Here is a 22504-nt window from a genome sequence, read left to right on the forward strand (position 1 = left end):
TATATCTAGTAACATGCGCCACCTGTCGTTTGGTGAAAACCATTGCCCAAGTCCATTCTGCAAGTATTTTGATTATTAAAAGCCCATTTATTCCTGTGTCACCATTCTTGTTAACCAAGAACTCGGGCTAACTAATTTGTCACTACGCAGCAACTACGTGTTCATTTTCATCACTTGCCTCTCCTTATAATATCGAGTCGCTCGCGCGTGACCTCGCCGTTAGTGAGAGTACGGCATTTGTGAAATACGCGAATAGCTTTCGCAATAATTCTTTGCGAATGGTCTTGCGGTTGCAGGCGGGATTCGCACAGCCAATTTGTGTAGCAGAGCGCTTTGCGCCTGGTAGCTGTGTCGTAGGCTTTACGCCCACGCCTGCGTATCGGCCAAGGTCGGTCCAAATAGGTCGCGAAGATTCGGCCGAAAAGCGGTTCATAACAAATTGCCACCGACGTCAGCAAGGGTGGTTATGGGAGCTGCGATTAAAGCGCGACTACGTTTGGAGCGAACAAACATTGGGAAAATAAACGTTTTTTTAATTAAAGAGAGAGACAGGTGGACCCACTCAACGAAAATAAAATTCCCACTCAATTTTATATATGCGTGACGAGTAAAGAAAAGACCACGCCATGTCATTTTATTGTTATCAAGAAATACCTTTTTTTCAGCGCCCATGGTAAGAGCTGACGTAAGAGCATCGTAAGAGTTGACGCCGCTATCGCTTGCAAAGCAATGTAGCTCACTGAAAGTGTTCACAAGGGCGTGCTCGCAATGTTCGCCTGTTACACTATGCCCCCCTAACAAGTTGTGCTTTTGTGCTTGTCGACGCTGGTCTGAATTTGGTGACGCGAGTAGCTTCATCCTTTCTCAACCTATTGAGTCAAAAGTAGTGAGTTACGACCGCCAGATAATTGTTTATCTTAGTCATTTTCGTGCAACTGCGCAGGCCAACAGGCTCGACGTCCGACGATAGAACCAGCACTCTACACCTAAAGCTTTCGTCGGTCTCCAACGAAAGTATGTTCTGATCTAGAAGTGCGGTTTGGACACCCGTACGGCTGACCTTTTCGTGCATCGCTTTTCACGCTGAAAGCTTGTACCGCCCATAAAGTCTCATGGCGGGGCATTTAAACACACAGCTCTAGTGACAGACCACCAAAACAAATTTCGTGCCTTTGAGAACGAAACGACGTCACTTATGTTTTTAACGCATATGACGTCACATTGTTTTATTCTTCCTCCGGAAGTATTCCCTCCTCGTACAAATGGCAGTATAAGCCGCATGAACCGCCCAACAACCGCCATGTTTTGAACGTATGGGCTTCTATGGAAGCTTCGCTAACAGGTATATTTACCTTGTAACGACTACGTCCACAAAACCGGGGCGATAGGCACAGCGCGAGGCCTTGTGCAAACGTATGTGCAAAGGCAACTCAGGTCAAATATACAAGCAGCCGGCACGCTAGGCGCAGCGCTCAAGGCGAGCGAATCAGCCCTCATAGATTTCTGCGCAGTGCTTATTGAACCGGCTTTGTGGGCGCAGCCGGCACGCAGGCGCCGGCGAAAACGTTCTAAAGTGCCCATTGCTGGTTTCCTTATCTAGTAAAGTCTCTTCATTTGCCTGGTGAAATTCTGAAGCTTGTTTGTTCATATCGAGAAGCGCAGCTGCGATAGCATAAAGCGGACAACTTTGTAAAACTCAAGGAACATATAAACAGAAGCGGGGTTTTTTTCTGCTGTCCTTATTTGAAAGCTTTGTTTAAATTTTTCTGCTTAAAAATGAACTAATATTCGGGATTTTGTCATACAGTCTCGTACTTCAACCTCTGATGGCTACCAAATTTGAAACATGTTAGCGGCCGAAAAAAGAAAACACGATACGATACCGCGCATGCGTCGTGTCCGGAAAATCTGTTGCTTAAGCGTACTTATGGCTCGTTGACTCTGCACAACTCTGTGTTTAGTGATTCGCGAAAAAAATACGCTCTCCTATAGTAACCGTACTTGCTTCAGCTCGCGGCAGATAGGGGCGCTGTTTGTTGATTTCAAATGGCAGTTCACTACTGCTGGAAGCCACTTCTGGATGCCTGAGAACGCGATGTTATAGCAGAAAATTTCCCGCGACTTATTTATACACACATAGTGTGTGGAAATGGCGCAGAAACCATACGGCATATTTTGTTGGCATGTCTTAGTCTCCATCCAGAGGTCAATGAGCAAGCAGGTACTCTGCCCTTGGGCTTTCTTAATCATGTCGCAAAGGTTAACGAATCTGCCGTTGAGAATAGCAAAAGACAGCTTATGTATTGCAGACCTAAAATCATGAAACAGAAAGTATTTTAGTGCAGTAAATTTATATCTGCAATGGTTTGTAAACACTTTTCACTTTTACTTTTAATCATGTTCCTAGGTTTCTTGAAAGGAAAGAAATTAAAAGAAAGTATGGAGTTTTACGTACGAAAACCACGATCTGATTATGAGGCACGCCGCAATGGAGGATTCTGGAATAATTTCGACCACCTGGGTCTTTAACGTGCACCTAAATTTATGCACACTAGTGTTTTCGCATTTCACCCCCATTGAAAGGCGGCCGTTGTGCCCGGGATTTCATCCTGCGATCAAATCCCGCGATGGTCTCTTTATTAAGCCTTTGCCACACGGTAGATCATATATGGTACGCACAGAACTACTTCTAGGGTAATAGAATTGAAAGAAACAAAATCCTACATACTCATCCATAGTGTATGTCCTCTAAAACAGTCAAATACGCAGCGTCTTTGTCACGAAAAATAATATTTAGGTTTTCTTTTGTTTAAAAATACACGGTGGCAGATCTTCGCATGACATCTAACAAGTTTGTAAATAAACGGATTATTTGCTGAATAAATACACTTGAAATCAGCGAACTGAAATGGCAGGGTTTTTAACTACTGTCGATTAGTCAACTGTGATGTTTTGACCAAGAAATAATTTCGGGTGGACCCGCCGTGGTTGCTCAGTGGCTATGGTGTTGGGCTGCTGAGCACGAGGTCGCGGGATCGAATCCCGGCCACGGCGGCCGCATTTCGATGGGGGCGAAATGCGAAAACACCCGTGTGCTTAGATTTAGGTGCACGTTAAAGAACCCCAGGTGGTCCAAATTTCCGGAGTCCTCCACTACGGCGTGCCTCATAATCAGAAAGTGGTTCTGGCACGTAAAACCCCAAATATTATTATTTCGGGTGGTACTGCTAGAGAAGGACGAATTCTATCATACATGATACACCATGCTGTTATTGGTTGTTTTCTGGATAATGGTAGATACTTGTTTCCTCGTAATAAAATGTATTTGTTCGCAAAACATAGCATTTCTTCGAGCTATACTCTCTCTTGGGACCATTTTTGGTGCAGAATAAGAAAGAGAATGACAATTCCAACAGTGATTACGATGAAGATAGCTTGAGGCCGGTCACATTCCAAGACCTAATAACACCAGTAACCACAAATACATAACTCTCGTGTCAAGCTCTTAAAGGCTATGCAAAGCAAAATTAACGTAACACTCAGCTCTACAAATGATCCGGTTTAGATTTCAAAACTACAATAAGTCAATCAAGGATAACACCATCCAATTTAATTAAACTTGTACAAGGTGGAGCTGTGCGAAATGGAGTTCGTTTGTTTCAGCAATGCCTCAAGTTTTTTCAATGGTTGTGATATCCTTTTTTTTCAAGTTTTCGGCAATTCAAATGTTCTATTGCATGGTGAAAAGTATACCCGTAATTACATAGTGTATCGTATATAGTAGGCGACAATTCTGTTTCATAAAGTCACAACCAAGGGTGTGTATTTTTCTAAATAAATAGTGAGGTTGGTCTGACATATGCGGGCCTCAACAAAATCTTGCTTAATTTTTTCACAAAGAAGAATTAGCATTGATGCATTAAGGGGTTAATGTCAGTTTCAAGCTTAGCTGCAATTTGACAATGAAGTTTCCATAGAACACGTACAGCCCTTGATAACTTCAGTTTCAAATAAGGAATGTGTACGTGGCAAGGTGAATGTTCGTGGAAATGCACGCAGAAAATTTTTATGTTAACAGAATGTACGATATTATCTTGAAAATTCAATATGAAGTTGCGTAATTTGTACTGATGGGCTAGTCGGTGATTCATGACTTTGGTGAAGCTGCGCGCTTGGATAAAAGACGTTCACACAAATGATGAGGGCATACACAGGCGCTAATACGCTAAATACATACACTGAAGAGGTTTGGGGCGCTCCCATGGCAGCCATTTATTACGTGGCGTTTCAGTGCACCTAATAGGTGGGGATTCCATCTGGTTGGAGGCAAACACCGCTTTCGGAGCGTTTACGTACCGTAATGGCCGAGCACCATGGCCGGGAGCAAGCTTGTACCGAATTCACCGGTAGGAACTCGGCGGCAGCTCTAGTCTGCCTTCCACAGCTACGGTGGATGCTATTCGACCAGGTAACCTGTGCTAGCACAAGGGGCGCCAAGAGACTACCTACAGGGTATCTACTGGGCCCCCTTTTGAAACGCGAACCCCGTACAAGTAGCCGAGCACCGGGCCTAGGGACAGCTCTACGCCTCATAAAACCAGTCGGTTTCTAGCGGCACCGGGCTTTGAACCCAATACCTCCCGAATACGGGGTGGATGCTCTACCAACAGGCCATCGCTGTGGTTTGCTATTGCACCTGATGGGAAGATTTTGGGCTCTCACTTTCACTTTTGTAATCTTCCATTGAAGCTCCTTTGCTTCTAGCCGCAAGAAAAGCTCCTCTAAGAATCTGGCTTTCCTTTTAATTTCACGGTGTTGGAATCTCTGAAGGATATACTCGCGTCATCCGCGCAATGTACGATGTCGTCAGTTAGTGATATTTTGTATATGTAATTATTATACAATAAAAAGGGCCAAGGTCCAATTATGGAGCCCTGCGGAACACCCCTAGTTATAACCTTTTGAACAGAGACGACTTCTCTGGATTGAACTTATTAATTACGCGTTCTCAGGTAGTTGACAATTAAATTTAGTACATCTTCGCTGATACATTATCTTTGTTAATAACAATAAATGTTTTATCGAATCCAAAGCATTTCTATTGCTTAGGAATATTGCCAACAAGTAAAGCTTGTTTTCAATACATTCAACGAGCCTTTTTTGTACTAATCAACGCTAGCTCTGCAGATTCGTTCTTGCGGAACCCAAATTGCTTAGCTGGTATATTTTGAGTGTTTTCTAAAAAAATCCACAAAAGGTATAGAGATTACATGTTCTATAATATTGTTTTAATTTGGTTGAAACAGATATAGGCCAATAGTTGCCCAACGTATCTGTCGCTTCTCTCATTTAGCACCGGAACGGTTGCCATGTTAAGGTATTCTGGAGTCGGTAAACTTTTTATTCCCGATTAGAGCTGCATATATTAGAAAAAACGTGACTGCAGTAAATCAAGCAACATCCTTTATTGGGCCTGCCTTAATATGGTGGAAAGCAGCTGCGTTCTTTTTTTTTTTGTGAGTGACTGCTGTTCTTTTTTTCTTTATGGGAGATTTCATAAACATGTTTCTCACCTTACGGCTTTCAGTATAACTTGTGGGGTAAGGAGCTAAAATGAAGCTCCTGTGCGGACAGCATGTAAGAAAATAATAACTGAACTTATCACTTAGCCCTTTTTTGGTCAATATGCCTACTGTTACGTTCCTTCGTGAGGAAGTTGCCGAATTAGACTAGGCGTTACCAAATTAATGGTAAGTCTGCCACGTAATAGTCGAGCCCGCTTATAACGATGCGAGTTAAAGTAAACTTAACTGCTACTAACAGTTTATCAACACCTAAGAATTTTCGCAAAAATTCTATGAGGGAGCCATTCACTTAAAACGGCCTGCTGTTGGGCTGATGCAGTACGAATACAACGGACGGAATGAACCACGACCTGCCGTGGTTGCTTGCTGGCTTTGGTGTTGCGCTTCTAAGCACGACGTCGCGGGATCAAATCCTGGCCCCAGCGGCCGCATTTTGATGGGGGCGAAATGCAAACACGCCCGTGTACTTAGATTTAGGTGCAGGTTAAAGAACCCCAGGTGGTCAAAATTATACCGCAGCCCCCCACTACGGCGGGCCTCATAATGAGATCGTGGCTTTGCCACAGAAAACCTCATAATTTAATTTTAATTTATTGAACCGCGGTACGGCTGCGTCTCGGTGCGCCAGGGGAAGGCAGACGGCTGCACGCCATGTGACGCAGCAAAACAGCGCAGCGCTTCACTTTTATGTTCAAATATTTTTTTCTCACTCACAAATGCGCTGCCGCCGTAGTTACGTCGCACAGGCTATCATTGATGTGCAACGCACCAAAGTGAACGATCTCAATCGATCTGAATGAGAAAGGGAAGGGCTACAATGAGTGAAACGCGGCAACTGCAATGCTATAAACGGGTAACGTCAGCACACTTACTATTGAAAACACCGTGCTGAAGTAGTTTGCGAGTGCCAGGACATTAAATGTTCTCATAGTTGCTTCTGTAACACTTGCTGGAACCGTGGTCATGGGTCTCTCTTCTGCTTTATCTGTTTTCGGAAAGCTGAAATTTCCTTCTAATCGATGTCCACTAAGGCTTAGTGCGCGACGTCAGCTCAGCCTTGCAGACGCATGTGGTCGATGCAAGTCTTGCCCACTGCGGGCCAAGATGGGCATACCTGCGGCTGGTTTCGGCGTTGGTGCTTCGGAGAACACCTCGGATTAAGTAAATTTTAAAGTTGCGACAACCTCCACATACGGAGACCTCCAGTTGCAGCGAGTATGACATCAAAACCACTGATCCCACAAATACGCCACGAATGCTCTGGATATCGACGGTATTATTCTTTATAGCCTCACGGAAGCATTTCGTATATGTCAGAGGCTTTAACTAGGACGATGTAAACAGTCTGACAAACTTGTAATGGCCATTATTGGCTCGAGACTACTTATACAGTACGCAAAACCAATTTGTCCGATTTCTTCCAATAAGCGCAGTGAGCCTCATTTTCAGGTGTTAAGCGTACTTTCTTCAACTTGTTTAGCTAATGATGGTTAGTTTTTAGGGCAAGTCCAACTATAACGTACTGTTGATAAAGAGAACAATATTTGCGCAATGGTGTTCGCTGTGTTCGGGCTCAACTGAATACAGTGGGATCATTTATAAGTGTTCTGAAATTTTTAAAAATCGCCTGTGGCCGATAGCCTAATTCTTGTCCTTGAGCTGGACTATTCCTAGAGGCAGACATTACTACCACGAGAAATCAAAACACATATTCAACTAATTCACAAAAATAAGGTAATTTACTTCTTAATGAATTACCTTGTCGCGCATATTGCAATTTACAAATTGTAACCAGGAGCTTGCAAGACACATGCACTTGAAATGAATTTCCAGGAAGACACCAGTTTCGAGATATTATTTCCCAAAGTGTGGAACGAAATACATGATCTTTTCAGTTACTTTTATGTTTCAATGCATAAAGGAGCAGTATGTTAAAAAAAGTTGCGTTGAACAACAGTACATTTTTACGGCAAGATTGATGGCGAATATGTGCAAAATGCCGTCATTCTGGAAATTCATTTCGAGTGGATACGTCGTGCAAACTCACCGGCTATAATTTGTAAACTGTAATATGTGCCGTAAGGTAGTTAATTCAAAAGCTAATTGGTGTTTTTTTTTGTAATTCGTTGAAAGTGTGTTTCGATTTGTCGCGCAAGTAATGTTCACCTCTGAATATTCCAGCGCAAGGACTGGAATTATGTTATCTGCAACAGGCTATTTTTAAATATTCCACAAAACTTTAAAATGATCACCCTGTATCCTTTCAGCCTCCTTGATATCAGCATTTAATTTATTACGAAACTTCTTATGTGTAGTAAACTTAGGAGGTGTTCTCAATTTATGGAATCCCAAGCAGATTATTTTGGTGCTAATCCTTACTATAAGTTGTAGCAGGCATCCACGGCATCCTTGCTTTATTCTGTCGTTGTTCTTTTTATAAAAGGAATACACCGGAAAAGTCTTTCACTAAAGAACGCAGGTATATCTTGGAAACACGCAAAAACAAGGTGTTCCCATCGTTGTTCATGAAGAACATCTGACCGACCCGTTCAACACTTAATTGTTTAAGTGTTTCAAAAGTAGTGGGGCTAATTTTTCTTGCTCTATACATTGCAGCGTTCATGTTCCTTAAGGTATTCGATAAAACAGAATATAGGGAAGTGAACGCTCACGTCTTGAAACAAACATCCGGAGAAAGAGAGATACAGCGAATAATTTCAGTAGCAAAGGGGGCTCGATGGACTAAGCAGGCGTGAATTTCAGCGGTGAGCGACACAAAATACATAATCAAGAAAAATATTAGAAGAGAAGTTCCAATAATAAGACATGCCGGTGGCATATTTATTAAGATGTTCATAGCAGTAGCATAATATAGTTGAGAATTGATATTGTCACGTTGTCATGACGGTGAGGAATAAGGCACTGCCGAAGGCGTGCGGAAAGAAGTTAACTTCACAACCATATCGGTGAGCGCAGTCATCGGTCATCGAAATCTGATGCACGCGGCAAGTGTACGATTCCAGCGTGATTGCTGGCGCTCGCGTGCGTACCAGAATGCAGAACACTATCCGCGTCCCGCACAGTGTCGAACGAGTTGAAATTGATTCGCATAACCGAATAATAATTACAAGAAAACAGCGCAAATTTATTTTGTTCAACTCGACGCTGCTGCTAAGCTGCACTGAAAGATTATGTCAGTCGTTTGTTCTTGAGGCTGCACATAGTTGCAAAATAATTAAGTATATCTCGCACCAATGGAGGAATCTATGTGAAGAGAAGCTTTGCTGAGGGAGAGAGAGTAGAATATATTGTGGTTATATGGAGACTCATGCAGCCTGCTATTCTGTTCAAGGGAAAAAGCAAGAGGACAAAAATAGGGCACAGAGAAGCAGTAATGACGCCAGCCAGCGGGATGCGATTTTTTGCACACCCGTGTTCGAATGGCCCCGCCCCGCTCACGGGCTTGAATCGAGGCTTGTGCCAACTAAATATTCTAACAGAGCGTTGATGGCTACCTTGATTGATATATTCGATCAATGGCCCAGTGCCACTTTTTCACTGAATGGACCGCTGCTAATTGGCACGAACGAAGAGACCAGTGCCCATCGTTCAGAGTCATACGGGGGACAAGCAACAAGTATACGTGCTGCGCTCTCATGTAGTTTGCGGGCATCAAATTCGGGCGAGTCCGCACGTCGGAAGCGATGGAAAGTATCGCTTTAACACAACACCTAGTGTGCCCCCTGACGCGATACGCGGGAAACCATATTTACAGTGCTGCTACTTTTAAACCACAGGAACATGCTCTGTGTGCTTACAAATTAGGCATACCATAGTTGAGGCACATGCACAGGCTATGGATGGATGAAAAGCTCCAAAAAAGGTGGCCAACCTGAAGCAAAAATGTTGATTTTTTCCTTCGCTCCGGCATTACAAAAATCGTAACGTTCGGGTTCAGTTCCAGTTCGAGCAACAATAACGGTTTTTGCAGTTTTCGATTTTCGATTCAGTTCCCGTTTATTACCCTGGTCACGCATCCAAGCCGGTTAGAAAAGATTCCCTCGCTTTGGAATTGGCGACAACATTGAAGAAAGTTCCGATGCAGGAAGGCGAGTCATGCGCTAAGCGTTAACTGTGTAACATTTGTTAGTGGCTGAAAAAAGATCATGCGACAAAGATAAACAATGTGCTGTTCACGCGTCAATATTGGGCGTTGCTGCTTCATTTAAAGTCACTGTTTATATCTATAACAATTATTCGATCTGGCATAATATTGTTATAGTGCAACTAAATGTGGCGCCAGTCAGAAGAAGACGTATTGACGTGAAAAGGTGGAATCGGTCTCGACAGTAATCTCGATGTGCATCGCTGTCTCCCATGTGAATATTGCAACGCCGCACCGGAGGAGCGTGAAAGAGAAGGAAGAAGCGGCGCGAGGTTTTTGGAATGATCCGCTGCTTCGGACCATCCCATCTCTTCTCCACCTTTTTCACTGTAAATAAATTCATTCTACATCCGTAACAAGTGGTGAAGATGTTGGGTACTTGACGCCTTGGCCAAGCCAGTCCCACAAGATCTTCGAAGAAGCAGACGCCTGGCTGGACTACCACTAGAGTCAACAAGCATGGCGGATGCCCAAGCAGGCCGGTCAACGAACACCATCGAAAAAGGCATCGTACAAGCTAGCCAGAGACCAAGGCAAGCTAGCGACTGGACGCGTGAACCAGGCATATTCTTGGGTAAAACAGATCAAGACGTGGATGACAGATTGAGGCTCTACGAAAGAGTAAGCCGGCATAACGGGTGGAGTACGTCAGCGCAGCTTGTGAACGTTGTATTCATGAACAGCTTGTGAACGTGTTTTCATTCATGAACGCGTGCTGACCGCAGTTTGTGAACGCAGCTTGTGAATGTGTTTTCATTCATGAACGCGGGCTCACCACTTGGGAAACCTTTGCCGCCCAGGAATTGAAAGCCTGCTTTGGTGACTCCAATTACAAAAAGAAGAAAGCGGGACACGCGCTTTCGCGCAGAGCCCATGGTGAAACGTGTGCAACGTGCTGTGAAGAAGTATGGAACCTACGCGGAATTGTAAACGCGAATATGTCAGATGAAGACAAAAGTAGGATATCTGTTGAAAGGCATCGCTGAGGACGTCTACAATTTTTTAATAATGAAAGAAAACCTGCATACTCATTCCGAATTCAGGCAGCAATGTCAGTCGTTCGAAGCTCTGAAGACGCGAAAGATCTTACCGAAGTTCGGGCGCTTTAACAACGTCACTACAGTTGCAAGTATGGACGTCGCTGCCTGCGATGACATCGCCTCGATCGTGCGTTGAGTGGTTCAAGAATAACTAGCATGACTTCAGGGAGTAGACGCTGGTTATCAGTGTGCGTTGACGAGTGCATTCTCGAACCACCATCCTGGTCGCGAGAACATCGCATCGAGCGACGACCGCTTTCTGAAGAACCACACTTCAGTAACACGAGCTTGCGGTCTGTCCCGGTGAATCTCAGTCGCCGCCAGTCCTCACCACTTTGTCGTGACACTACAGAGTACTACCCAACACGACGACGTGTTCCTGCGGAATACCCGATGAAACGACATCCTCCCGCGGAATCATACTCGGCGCCACGCGTACCTGCTCCATTTAGTTTCAACTGCGACATACCCGTCTGCTACGGCTGCGGTTCCCGAGGACGTATTGCGCGTTTCTGTCGCCGCCGCCCGCAGCAAGCGCCACGTTTTTCGGTGTCACAGCTCGTGTGCACGAAGACGCGCCCGCGCCATTGGAGTCCACTCTCTGCGGCAACAGTGGTCGCACCAATCGCGCGATGAGTCTCCTGTCTCCGAGCGTAACACCACCGCCGACCTGACTGCGCCGTTCGCCATCCCTGCGCCGCCGTCGGTTGCCTTCCCCGCCGCAACTGGGAAACTAGCTGGTGCAGCCGATGGAGCTGCGGTCGTGGGACGCTCAGACTCGCCAATTCCTCCGTATGTTATTATGCTGAAGAACAAGGTGTGTGTGTGTGTTTAGACGGTGTAAATACTACTGCTCTTGTGGATACGGGTGCAGCTATTTCTGTTATGAGACTTCGCTTCAAAGATCACTTGCGACAGAAAGTTATGTTCGTGTGGGATCGGAAAGAAACTTTTCATGGAGTTGGAGGTGAAATGTTGCGCCCTCTTGGTGTTCGGTTTTGGTTGCGATCGGAGGACATAGCTTTAGAGCCGAGTTCACTGTATTGGTCTAGGCAACTCATGCTGTTATTCTAGGCACAGATTTCCTACATGAATGTAGCGCTACACTTGACTGTGGGACTGGAGAGATTTTACTAAGGAGCACGCTGCCAATCGCCATACTTGATTTGCAGACCGATCAAGCCGGGGTGTTTTCACTGTCTGAAGATGTGTTACTGCCCTGTCGGACAGCCATGTTTGTTCCCGTGAGTTCTTCACGTGTCCGGACGGGATCACGCACAGCTCTTGTCGAGCCAGGTCATAACAACGCGATTAAGAAGAATGTGTTGGTCCCTCGATCTAGTGTTCAAGCCATCGACGGGCACGCTTTCTTGTGGACAGTGAACGCTTCTACGGAGTCTGTTGCCCTGCCAGTCGGCCTTAAATTGGCAACATTTGAGGAGCAAGCCACAATTGATTTACGAACAGTTGCAACGTCTTCATACATCAATGGACCATTGCCGAACTATTCGGATCACTTGCGACGTATAATAAACAAGTCCTTGTCGTCTTTTGAGCAGGACGTACTCCAACAAGTGCTGGCCTGCTACACGTCAGTATTTGATTTTACTCGACGCGAGCGTTCTCGGATGTTGCCAGAGTCCCGCATGCACCACCGCATCGACACAGGGCAAGCGACTCCGATATGTCAGAAACCCTATCGTGTATCTCCCACAGAAAGAAAGAGGATGGCCGAACAGGTCGACGACATGCTGCATAAAGGCGTTATTCAGGGGTCTTGCAGTCCTTGGGCAGCTCCTGTTATACTAGTGAAAAAGAAAGACAACTCATGGAGATTTTCTGTCGACTACCGCCGCCTGAATGCTGTCAAAAAAAGACGTGTATTCCTTACCACGCATGGACGATGCTGTTGACTGCCTTCACTCCGCATCCTATTTTTCGTTGGTTGACCTCCGGTGCCGGTACTCGCAGATACCGATGCGCCCGTCTGACATAGAAAAGACCGCTTTTGTTCCGTCTGACGGACTCTATGAGTTTAACGTCATGCCGTTTTGCTTGTGTAATGGCGCCGCAACCTTCGAGTGATTTATGGACTCCATCCTCCGTGGTCTCAAATGGGAGACCTTTATGCGTTATTTAGATGACGTGATTATTTTCGGCCAAACTTTCTACGCGCACAACCAGCGGCTCGGCGTTGTTTTGCACTGCATCCGATAGGCTGGCCTTATTTTAAACGCTAAGAAGTGTCATTTTTGGTGGGCCTAACGCCCTTGTGCTGGGATATCTCGTCGACAAGGACGGTATACGGCCAGATCTACGGCTTGTCTCCTGGCTGACCTAATCCGCAAGGACACTCCCTACATATGGTCTGCTGAGTGCGAGAATGCTTTCCAGCAGCCGAAGGTATTGCTCACTTCTGGGCCACTTTTCCGCCATTCCGATCCGGAGGCATTTACGGAAGTGCATACTGATACAAGTGGTGTGGGTGTTGGTGCGGTGCTCGTCCAGTTTCATGACGGACGCCAACACGTCGTTGTGTACGCAAGTCGTGCTTCGACGAAAGCAGAGAGCAATTATAGTCACGGAACTGGAATGCCTTGCTGTTGTTTTCGCCATCCACAAGTTCGGATCTTATTTTTATGGCCACCATTTCAAGAGTGCCACTGATCATCATTCTCTCTGCTGGTTCGTTGGGCTGCGTGGCCCAGCTGGGTAGTTGGTTCGGTGGGCCTTGCGTCTTCAAGAATACGACTGTTCTGTTGTTTATAACAGCGGTCGGTACCGCACAGATGCCGACTGCTTATCTCGTCTTCCCTCTCAGAGCGTGGGTACTGATGATGACGATTTCTACGACTACTTAACTGCAATCTTTGCCGTGTACAAGAACGAACAGCGCGACCCTTCACTAAAGCCGATTATTGATGCGACCCACGGATCTGAATGGGCTACGTCATTTGTGATTCGTGACGGTCTGCTTTACCACAAGAATTAATGAAACAACGGTGCTCCACTGCTGCTCGTCTACCCAAAATGCCTGCGCCTTGCTGTACTTCGGGCCATGCACAACGACCCTACATCCGGTCACCTTTGCTTCGCTCGAACGCTCCACCGCCTCCGACAACGTTTCTATTGGTCTCACTCGTGGAAGACAACCAATCAGTATGTCGCCAGCTGTGATGTCTGTCAACGCCACAAACAACTGACTACAGCTCCTGCAGGAACTCTGCAACCAGTTAAACCGCCGACTTTACCTTTTGAGAAAGTGAGTATAGATTTACTCGGTCCCTTCCCCATGTCTTCCACTGGCTGCCGCTGGATAATTGTGTGCGTGGCTTATTTAACACGTTATACCGAAACAATAGCACTTGTCTCAACTACAGCATCCGATGTTTCGCGGTTTCTTCTGCATTATATTATACTCCGCCATGGAGCTTCTCCTGTGGTGATAAGTGATCGCGGCCGGCAGTTCATCGCTGACGTCGTGGGAAGAGTTGCTACGCCTTTGTGGTGCTCAATACCGCCATTCCACGCCTTATCATCCGCAAACCAACGGTCCAACCGAGTTCACCAATCATACCCTCGTCAACATACTTTCAGTGTATGTCTCAGCGGATCATAAGAACTGGGATGCCGTATTACCGTTCATCACTTATGCCTTCAACACAGCCAAGCATGAACTCACAGGATACATTCCTTTCTTTCTCCTCCACGCACGCCACCTTCAATGTTTTCTCGACACCATACTTCCTTTTTCACCTAACGACGATGCTTCTGTCACGCAGATATTGTGTCGTGCAGAAGAAGCACGTTGACTTGCCCGGCTCTGAACCCTATTGTCGCATGTTCACGCTAAGGCTCGCTACGACGCACATGTGCCCGTCACATTCGCCACCGGTGACTTCGTGTGACTGTGGACACTGATTCGGAAAAGGGGACTTTGCCAAAAGCTTCTCTCCAAGTATTCGGGCCCGTTCATCATTCTCAAATGCTAGAGTGAAGTGGCCTATGTCAACGCTAAAGTGATGGCTTATAAACGCCGTTCACACAAGACGCAAGTTGTGCACGTCGCGCGATTGAAACCGTATCATCAACGCGCACTCTGACTTGCTTGATATTTCGTCTGCCCCGGAGGAAAATGTAGAGCCGCCTCGGAGGAGCGGGAAAGAGAAGGAAGAAGCGGCGTGAGGCTTTTGGGATGATCGGTTGTTGCGGACCTTCACATCTCTTCTCTGCGCTTTTCACTGTAAGTAAATCCATTCTACATCCGTAACAATATTGTAAATACATCTTTATATGTGACTTCTGCAACGTAACAAATTGGTGGAGGTATGAAGTACCCACGAGAAACAACAACGGAGCTCCGCAGTGGTCGTCACCTCGGACTGGACAACATGATGGACGAAATAGGACCCGATATTGCGCGGGTCACATCAACGCTACAACACCGACGGTTGTGCTGGCTCAGACGCGGGATCCAGGAACGTTCTGCGGCACCGACCACCTCGACGGGGAAGACTGGATGGTCACGTATGAGCACGTAAGTGCCCACAACAAATTGCATCCGACGAATGTGTTGGTTAACTTGGTTTTCTACCTGGAAGGCACGGCGAAGCTGTGGAATGACAGCCACGAGGAAGAGCTTTACGACTGGGACACGAGAAAAGAGAAGCTGAGGGACTTGTTGGACCGTCCCGCCGGGTGGAAGAGCACTGCTAAGAAAGAACTAGCGATTCGCGCTCAGACGTCCACAGAATCATACGTCTCTTACATCCAGGATGTGCTGGCTCTGTGCTGTAAGGCCGGCAGCGATATGGCTCAGTCAGACAATGTTGCGAATGTACTGAAGGGGTCGCTGTCGATGCTTTCAACCTGCTCATGTGCAAAAATTGTGAAACAGTACAGGGCATCATAAAAGAGTGTCACCGCTTCAAGCAGGCCTAGAGCGGCCGCATTGCAACGCCGTTCGCACGTCTGCCAGACGCAGCTGCGACATCCTCTTGTGAAGACAGGCTAAGAGTGCAGCGATCATCATCATCAGATAACCTGACGCGGATAGTGCGGCGAGAACTTGAAGCAGTCACACTTGCAGCAATTTTTTCCCCTCCCCAGTGAGCGGAACAACTTGCCTACAGCACCATTTATGCAGGAAATAGTCTGCGAACAAGTGACTAATCTTAAGTAATCTTAATAAATTCTGTATGTGCCGTTGCCGCTTCACAGGTGCCTTATGCTCCAGGCTCATCGACTGGTGCGCAGTATCGCGCACGCTACCAAAATACAGCCGAGTGGCGAACCGCAGCGTTTGGCCAATCTGTTTTGCCGGCCGTCGTATTGGTAACGTTACTCACCATTTCAACAACTGTACTGTCTCCTCCCCTCTGCGACCGCCGTTCACTAGTTGTTATAGCCCCGAACAGAGCAAGCTTCGTTACCAGCTTCTATTCGCACCGCAACAACGAAACAATGACCCTCGTGCTTCTTGGAACAGTCCCTCGTCTTCATTCCGACGTCACCAGTACGGTTCGCCACCAGCTCGTCGCCCACCGTCCCCTATGCAGCCCCGACGCCCGACTCCGGTAAACTAAGTGGTGTAGCTGCCGGAGGTGACCCTGCCTTGATGACTCGACCTCAAAACCCTCTCTGATCACTTTGCCGACCAAACAGAACATGATGAACGTTTTAGTCAATGGCGTCACTGTCCCAGCACTCATTGACACTGGCGCGCACGTATCCGTGATGAGTGCCCAATTGCGCCGATGCCTGAACGAAGTCCTCACACCCGCTGCATCACGCACCCTCCGCGTCACCGACGGAAGAACGCTTAGCGTGCTTGGTATGTGCACCGCTCGCATTGCTAAGGTGGTGCGCCTAACGACTGTTTCGTTTGCCGTTTTATAAAAATGCCCTTACGACTCGACGTTATCGCGTCTCCACCTTCTTATCCCGAGTAGCTGAAGACCTACTTCGCTCCTGTTCTGCCAAGCACAGGCTTTCCACCGCCTACCACCCGCAGACAAACGGACGTTCCCAGAAATGTTGTGTATGTACGTTTCTGACAACCACAGTGAATGGGACAGCACGTTACCCTTTGTGACCTTCGCCGATAGTTCGTCCCATCACAAGGCAACTGGCTTTTCACCCTTTTACCTTCTGTTCGGCCACCACCCTTCTTTGCCTTTGGCACACTGTTTCCTTCCTCGACGAGCACTCAAACTGAACGTGCTCAAGACGTCTTCGCCTGGGCTTACACGGCACGCAGATTGCCGGCTTCCGGCTCACTGAGTCTCAGGCTACGCAGAAGATCCGGTACGACAGCCGACATCGGGACATGCGATTTCCTCTTGGCTCCGTTTTCCTCCTATGGACGCCACGTCACCGCGTCGGCTTCTCTGAAAAGCTGCTGCTTCGCTACGCAGGGCCCTACACGATATTGCGTCAGCTTGGTGGTGTGAATTACGAGATCGCTCCGCTGGACTCACGTGTCCCCACGGACATGCGACGTCGCTGATATGCAACGAATCGTAGCGCAAGCCCCTCGTCAATGCATGGCTTCCTTCTGTGCGACACCCGCCGTGGTTGCTTAGCGGCTTCGGTGCTACGCTGCTAAGCACAAAGTCGCGGTATCAAATCCCGGCCACGGCGGCCGCACTTCGAGGGGGCTGAAATGCAAAAAGACCCGTGTACTCAGATTTAGGTATACGTTGAAGAACCCCAAGTGGTCAAAATTAATCCGGGGTCATCCACTACGGCGTACCTCATAATCAGATCGCGGTATTGGTACGTGAAACCCCATCATATCATTTAAAATTTTTTTTCTGTACGACGTGATTCGGCATCGCTGAGCCACGCCAAGCTCGTCCGCAGACTGGACCGACAATGCGTCATGCGCTGTGAATGAAGCTTAAGATTCACTCAGGCTAGCTTTCCACATAAGAACTGCAGGAAATTTGATCAGAGCGATTTGTTCTTGTGCCTGTACACTGCACCGTGTGCGCGCTCTGTCAGGGTTTGTGGTGCTCATGTGCCTTTGTCCTATGCGCTTAAACACCAACTGCAACCAAATTTCAACTTGGCCAAATTGGTCATAAATGAGCAGTATATGCCACCGAAACAATCTTGTTGAAGCTGCAGTGCTAGTAATTACAATTTTTTATTAGCAGTCTCTAAACAACACCTAAGCAGACGACGCGTGCATCTGGTGGTTAGCGGCTATGACCCGAGTCCTATAGCACTTCCCCTACGAGATTTTTTAGAGGTTATGCCACGGAACCGCATGCTCTAGAAAATGCATCATTTTCCACGAGCGCTTATGGCAGCGTTTTTTAGACAATGCTTTTCTCGGCGAGTTACCCTTGGGGGGTACATATTAGCATGACGAGAAAACAAAGACTTAGTAGGAGGGACTAGAAAAGAACACAGGGTGGGCTAATCTGTAGACTTTACCAACTTTTTCATTTCGCTTTTCGGTATCGCGCTTTTCCATATCTGGTGTGTTCCTAGCCTATTTCGTGGAAAGATCCGCGAGATTCTGCAGTCTGGAAATGTGCGCAGATTCGAAAGATATATAGATCTGGTACTGGTTATCCTGCTGGTATCGGTTCCGGTCGTACTGGTACTAAGGCTACGGGCCTCAGAATAAATTCTAAACTTCACACACTCTATTCGCACCCCTAACTCGCTCAGCAATGCCTTTTCTTTCGTGGGCATCAACTAGAAGTTCAACCTCCGTCCAACATTTTCAGTTTAGGTATCAGAAACGGCTATTGGAAACGCAAAAATTTTCATGGAGGATTCTCTATTTCTACATTATTTCAAACTAACACGATTCACACTTTCGTTGCATTTGGCATTTAAGCGCTGTAACTGCGGCATCACGTACCAACAAGCGCAACCCTGCTAGCTGCACCATTCTGATATATACTTTGCAATATGATGTCCATATGCATTACCTTTCGTGATATTTTCTACACTATGTAGGTATTTTGTTCGTTTTAATGATTTCACGCGATGCATGTGGTCGCGAAGCATGAACTACTGCGTCGTTTGCCACTGCGAATTTCTCGGAAAACGTGTCACACTTGTTCTGACAGCTTCGAAGAGAGGACAAATATGGACCCTGGCAATGGTAATGAAAAGTACGCCTAAATGGAAATGCGCCATTTAACTGGAAGTTGCACGAAGTTAATATGCCCATTTATAAAGTTTGAGCTTGTCAGTGTAGGTATTACTCTACAGAGAAATACAGGTTTACAGAAAATGTGCACGCCCGTAACAACGCTGGTAGTGACATGTTGTGGCGCTTTGTCTAACAACATTGCGTGGAACGTTTCTGTCTTGCACGGGTGTTCTCGTCCAACCATCAAAAGCCACTACATACACTCGGTTGCGCCGCTGCCGATGCTTTAAACCAGCGGATATGTTGTGTATAGTCAGTTACCGCTTTAACAACCCTGTGTCATCAAGGTTAAACTCTGCACCTCAGGACAGCCTCATCAACCCTGCTTCTCATGTTTATGTAGCCGGTAGCGCTCCTTTACGCGAACTGTAATTACTAGGGGTGCGCGAATATACGAAACTTGAGAATAACTAATCGAGTCTTGCTCCATTCGATTCGGCCATTGAATCAAATAGTCACAATGCGTATGTTCGAGTATTTTCGAATAGATCTCGGTAATGTCAAATCGGCAACTGTGCCCTAAGAAGATGAATGCTTGAGCCAAAGCGCGACAAATTTAATTCTCCTGGTCATAATCATCATCAGCCCATTTTATGTCCCTTGCAGGACGAAGGCCTCTCCCTATGATCTCCAATTATTCCTCTCCTGCGCCAACCGATTCCAACTAGCGCCCGCGAACTTCCTAATTTCATTACCCAACCTTGTCTTCTGCCACCTCGACTGTGCTTCCCTTCTCTTGGCACCCATTTTGTAACCCTAATGGTCCACCGGTTATCTCCCCTACGCATTACACGACCTGCCCAGCTCCATTTTTTTCTCTTAATGACAGTTAGAATACGGGCTATACCCGTTTGCTTTCCGATCCAAAACGCTCCATTTCTGCCTCTTAACGTTACGCCTAAGATTATTCGTTCCATTGCCCTTTGCGCGATTTTTAACTTGTTCTCAAGCTTCCTTGTCAGTCTCCAGATTTCTGCCCCATATGTAAGCACCAGTCAAATGCATTGATTGTACACCTTTCTTTTTAATGATAATGATTTTTATTCTTCTGTGAACTTCTTTCTCGTGATCAAGGTTCCCTGTGAGTAATTGACCTAGGTAAACGTACTCCTTCAAAGACTCTAGAGGCTGACTGGAAATCCTTAACTCTTGTTCGCTTGCCCTGCTATTCATCATTATCTTTGTCTTCTGCATATTAAACTTCAACCCCACTCTTACACTCTCTCTGTTAAGGCCCTCAATCATTTGTTGTAACTTGTTCCCAGTGTTCCTGAATAGGACAATGTCATCTGCGAACCGAAGTTTGCTGAGAAATTCACGGTTGATCCTTACTCATAAGCCTTCACAGATTAATAGCTTGAATACTTCTTCCAAGCAAGCAGTGAATACCATTGGAGAGATTGTGTCTCCATGCAGATATTAAAGACGAGGAGTTTTGTAGTGAACATGCTACGCCACTCAGAAGCCAGACATTTTCTGCTTACCCGCTACCATTCTCACTCCCCAATGAATAACGAGTATGCGAATAAATTGCTTAATTGCGCCTAACGCTCCATTTGCGCTTGTACTGAAGAACGTCGCATAACGTGCAATGTAATTGCAGAAAGTTGCTAACGTTGCGAGTGTACAAGGATAATAATATCGGAATGGATCATGTAACCGCGCAAACAACAAAGGACAAAGAAGGAAACACACAGGACAGGCGCGGGTCCTGTGTGTTTCCTTATTTGTCCTTTGTTGTTTGCGCGGTTACATGACCCATTCCGATATCGACCACCAACTAGCCCGCCTATTCCTCTTAGATAATAATATCGCCTTATATGATTGATCAGTTCATTATTCGACAGCTATTCAAAAATTATTCAGTATTTTATTCGATTCGCTTTTGGCACTATTGAATTTGTATTGGATCCGTTCTCAAAAGTTACTGTTCGCGCTAATTACGCATTCGGACAAGTGAAAGCTCTAGGGTGCGATCTTGTACGCGTTCCAAAATAGAACGGAGGCGGTCCGTTCCACCGAGCCGCACACGGTCGGTCAGTTTGAACGGTGAAGAACGCCATGACGTCAATTGTGAAGTGATATCTGCTGTCAATCATTCCGTGTTGTCTGCTATCGGACGAACGCAACGGAATGGACCGCCCATTTCGCGACGGAAAGAACGGACCGCCTCCGTTCGAGTTTGGAACGCGTACAAGATCGCACCCCTAATGTCGCCTTCCATACGCCCAGCGTTTCCCGCAGCCCTCATTTCTCTTGGAGCATTAGCTCCAAGTATTAGCTGCGACGGAATCCCTGTGCATTACCGCTATCAATTAGGGGAGACCGTGGTTCTATTTTTCAGCATATTGCATACGACGTGATCAAAGGAGCCCTGCCGGTAAGCTCATGCGATCCGCTGTTATCTTCGCAGATTTGCTGCAGTTTGACAACTCATTCAGCTGGCTGAACAGCAAGGTCGTGGCCTACGAGGTGAAGATTGTGCCGCCGCCTTGACAGCTCGAGAAATTACGGCGGCCGTTCGCAGGAGCACGGGCTCACTAAAACCACTGGCAACATAATTAAACCTCTAGGCTCAGGCAGCACAGCTTCACACCTGAGCCGCATAGCCGACAGTGGTGACGACAGTGGGACGGTCGCTGCAGCCGCCAGTGGGGTCACGTGAATAGTAACGAAGGCCGAACTCCCAGCCATCTCTGTCGCTGAAGGCGGCGTGCATCAAGCCCATTCACGCGACGGCGATTGTGAGGATCTGATGCATCAGGGTTCACACATTCCTCACGCCACGATGGACTCGCCCCTGGCCTTCAGATGCACGTGATTCTCCTTCATTCCTCTGCTTCCTTCTCCTCAATTCCAGAAGAAAACTTTCTCGTGTGTCAATAAAAGCGTATATTTATTGTTTAACCGTTTAGTCATTCATTCCTTGCTTACCTATACTTACATTCAACTACGAAGATGCCATCATTAACACTCACTACTTACTCTTTCCAGAAGTCAAATAGCCTAGGTTATTCACTTGGCTTCAACCATGCACGCTAACTGTGCCACGGTAAGCAACGACCAGGAGACGCCTATGCTGAAAGCGTCTTCGGTGTGACCACGTCTATGAACAGAAAGGACCAGTACCCTCATTATCTTGCTACCCTTGCAGATTGTCGCCGTAGAGTAGCTCCTGAACCTGAAATGACCAACTCGCTTGTAGCGTAGCAATTACAGTAGCAAAATGTTGGCCATTTTGCCCGAAGCTACAGGCACTTACAGCCATAGCAAGGCTTAGTGTGGCGCTTGAACGCCTTGGACGGCGTTGTAATTATGTAACGGTGTGACATGGCCCGAAACAGCACGCAAGGCAGAAGGAACAGCACCCTGGCAGCTATACCGGGCGTCTGATAAAGCTAGCGTCATGGGTGCCACCAGTGGCGCTGCAGGCGTCGCACCTCGACGCTGCCCGAGATGAGATTGAAGGGATATCGTCGACAATAGTTACCGGCCAGTGAAATATTACGTTAAGAGCACTGATGTTGGCATGTCAAAC

General features: G+C 46.7%; 1 protein-coding gene across 1 annotated transcript in view; it reads left to right on the forward strand.

The window, feature by feature from the left end:
• The window catches only part of LOC135915731 (SEC14-like protein 2), a 69380-nt gene extending 47507 nt beyond the window's left edge, over nucleotides 1-21873 (forward strand). Inside the window, exon 11 of the mRNA XM_065448855.2 lies at nucleotides 21380-21873. Within this exon, the coding sequence (XP_065304927.1) occupies nucleotides 21380-21462 (83 nt within the window). The 3' untranslated portion in view covers nucleotides 21463-21873. The remainder of the gene's footprint in view (nucleotides 1-21379) is intronic.
• The last annotated feature ends 631 nt before the right edge of the window (nucleotides 21874-22504 follow it).

Source organism: Dermacentor albipictus, unplaced genomic scaffold (assembly GCF_038994185.2).
Source record: "Dermacentor albipictus isolate Rhodes 1998 colony unplaced genomic scaffold, USDA_Dalb.pri_finalv2 scaffold_22, whole genome shotgun sequence".
Taxonomy (NCBI): domain Eukaryota; kingdom Metazoa; phylum Arthropoda; class Arachnida; order Ixodida; family Ixodidae; genus Dermacentor; species Dermacentor albipictus.